The sequence below is a fragment of the Pseudophryne corroboree genome, chromosome 3 (genome assembly GCF_028390025.1).
Source record: "Pseudophryne corroboree isolate aPseCor3 chromosome 3, aPseCor3.hap2, whole genome shotgun sequence".
Lineage (NCBI taxonomy): Eukaryota > Metazoa > Chordata > Amphibia > Anura > Myobatrachidae > Pseudophryne > Pseudophryne corroboree.
The window spans coordinates 571,359,520-571,362,697 of NC_086446.1; the positions used below are offsets into that span (position 1 = coordinate 571,359,520).

At 42.0% G+C, this 3,178-nt stretch overlaps 1 protein-coding gene across 1 annotated transcript; it reads right to left on the reverse strand.

Moving 5' to 3' along the window:
• Positions 1 to 61: 61 nt before the first annotated feature.
• Positions 62 to 721, reverse strand: NEUROG3 (neurogenin 3). The gene has a single exon (XM_063963681.1). It carries the CDS (start codon positions 719 to 721, stop codon positions 62 to 64), a length of 660 nt encoding a protein of 219 aa, XP_063819751.1.
• Positions 722 to 3,178: the final 2,457 nt, after the last annotated feature.

Sequence of the window (3,178 nt, forward strand, 5' to 3'; positions counted from 1 at the left end):
TGATCATTCACTCATGTCCCTGCTGGGCTGATTGGTGAGAGACACAAAACAGTAAGACACTTCACAGAAACTGTGAGAATGTGGCAGTGTGCCGCAGACAGGAGTGGGGCTGAGAGATAAAATCGTCCATGGACTCTGTGGGACTGTGGCTACTTCCCTGGGACACTGCGGAGTAGAGGGAGTCCCAGTCACTGGAGGAACTGCAGCTGCTACTTGGGCTTGCCAGATCCACCATTAGGCAGGTCTTCTGTATGGAGTCTCTCATGTCTTGGAGCCCCATGCTGAATATGCTGTGGTCAGCCATCTGCAGGGTCTCAGACAGAGCCCAAATATAGTTATGAGCAAACCTCAGAGTTTCAATCTTGGTCAGCTTGGCATCGTCAGGAAATGTTGGCAGGACGTTTCTCAAGGTATCCAAGGCAGAGTTGAGGTTATGCATCCTGTTCCTTTCTCTGTCATTGGCTTTCACCCTACGATGTTTCTTCTGTTTAACAACAGTCCCTTCACTCTTGGCCTGTGATCGTGCTCTTCTGCCTTTTTGCTTTTTGGGCTGTGGCTCTCTGAGGTCAGCGAAAGGCAAACCCTCTCTTAGCAGACAGCCCTCACTCCCAGCAGAAGGGGCTGGAGAACAGGGTGGAGAAGCAGAAGGGTCATCCTCATCAGACACATCATAGTAGGGGTCTCTCTCACTTCTCTGGGTGCTGTCGGATTTTGGAGACATTCTAAAAAATAAAATAAGAAACGTAATTATTTCATTAAATATTTAAAACGCCCCTTATGAACTCACAGTACTAGTTATGTGTGTGCGTATATATATATATATATATACACATACATACACACACACACACACACACACACACACACACACACACACACACACACATATATACACACATTATATTGCAATAATTGCATTTTGCTTTAATAGTTGTACTTAGCTGTAATAGTTGTATTTAGGTTGCCATTATTATAAAACTAATTGCACCATATTCCAGCAGTATGTATAAGAACACAGAGTAGTAAATATACTGTGTCTATCCACTATACTAATATATAGAGTGGATAATTGCATTCATAATTAGATGTGAATTCATACTTCTATAAAACAATGCAAATCTACGAACATACCTATTTCCAGAGAAAATGCCAGGTGTACCAAGGAAAGGAGAGGAACAACGTTATCCAGTCCTGGTGTCTTATGTCTTAGAGGAAAGGTGCTTCTGCTCCGAAGTAGGATGTGTAACAGGCACACGACTCACTCCCAGGCGTATATATGCTGTTGTGGAACAATGCAGATCAATACAAAGTGTGCCCCCTGGCACACTTTATCTTATCAGTCGCGCATGGAGTGTGCCTGGCTCATTACAACCTGGGAAGTGGCCAATCAGAATTAATAAAAAAAAGACACGCGAGCCTCCCTACTGCCTAACACAGCTGGAATCCAACAAAGGGCCGAGTGGGAGGGAGAGAAATGAGCCCCCACCTCTCCATAGATGAACCTTACACTTTAATATGCACATACACCCAGCTACTTCATTTGTAGTCTTTTTAGTTTTGTGTGGTAGTAAAAATAATGCTGCAGTAAAAGTTTCATTTAAGTATAAAGTCATCTATAGTTCCATTAAGTTCTGTGCCACTCCTGGACACTGCGTTTTGGCACAGCTGTAAAATGCACAGTGCATGGTACATCCATGGAGATCTAGTGCGCTGCTGATCACGCCCTCTGTGTAGCCTGTACTTAAAAGAGCTTATATAAGGAGTTCATCAAACAATCTCCATGGATAAATAGTTAAAGTATCTTATATTTGCAGTGACAGAAGGCGCAGGTTGGTGAGATGCAAAGCGCAACATTGTTTAACACTGCTGTCATTTCAAAGGTTTTTAGCCTGGTTTAATATAGAGAGATCCTGATTTGGAGTTTGATGGGCAGCTGCCATATTACAGTATGAATAACTGACACCTGAGCTGGTATAAATGCCATATAACACCTGCACACAGGATGGATGGCTGTAACGCACACAAAACTCTGCGCTTTTGTCCATTATTAATTGCACATATTTTAACAACGTTGCAGAACTTTTTTAGGACAACAAAAGGGGGCTAAATAACCAGAGGCTGGTGACATATGTAGATATGCCTATATTAATGGTGAGCGTGTGTCTGTAAACAGGAGGAGAGCCGACAAACCGTTGATGTACTGTATAGTCCGAGTTCTAGAATTCTGTTTCGAGTTCATTTATACTTGGAATATTTTTTTGTCACCAGAATAATCTCCAGTGCACGTAACTAAACTTTAGTTATATGACATTATTATTATTACTACCCCAGATTTATTTATTTATTTTTGTAACCAAAATCCTTATAAATAAACAACTAGTGATGCAGACTTTGTTCCATCGCTGAAATATCACTCCCTGCACCAGCTTCCCTTGGTGCGCAAAACCACAATGGAGGAATTTACGCAAATGACTATTTAAACTGGAATCGTTTATGTATTTCAAATATCCACATTGTTTTGTACTTTGCATATGAATACCAGAAACCTCCCGTACTCAGACAATCAGTTTTGTAAAGCAGAGATGTCGTTTTCATTGGATACACCAGAGTTCACAGGGAAACCTGATAATGGATTATATTTATCCAAAAACAAACCCTTTGGAACGCTTTGGTTTACTTGCCAATTATTAAAAACGTGTAATTGATATCTATGCACAGGACGGTGGTGCTGAAACAGCTCCTTCTGCAGATGATTTCCACTTACCCACCAGCCTCCTAATGTGCTCTATTCCTGTTTGGTTCAGGTGTCCTCTGTGCGCACAATGCGTCTGCGGAGGCGCAGGGATGACTGGAAGAACTTCCATCCTCCTAATAGAGGCATCTGTTTAGTGGCTGCTGTTTCAAGTAGGGGGGAAAAGGACATTTGGGTATAAAAGCCTTTATTTCCCTGCATCTTCCCGGGGGAACTTTTCTTTTTTTTTTACATTTTCTGGGCCTTTTTTGCATTTATATCAAGTGAAAAAAACTCAATAGCTGGCCTTGGCAGTTTTCTTTTTGCGCTTGCACAATTGGATGGATGAAAAATCTGGTGAACGAGTTTCCAAAGGCTGGGCTACCCACTTCAATCGTCCTTCAAACAAAAGCTGAACAGGAGAAGAAAGCCCCACCTGGTACCACT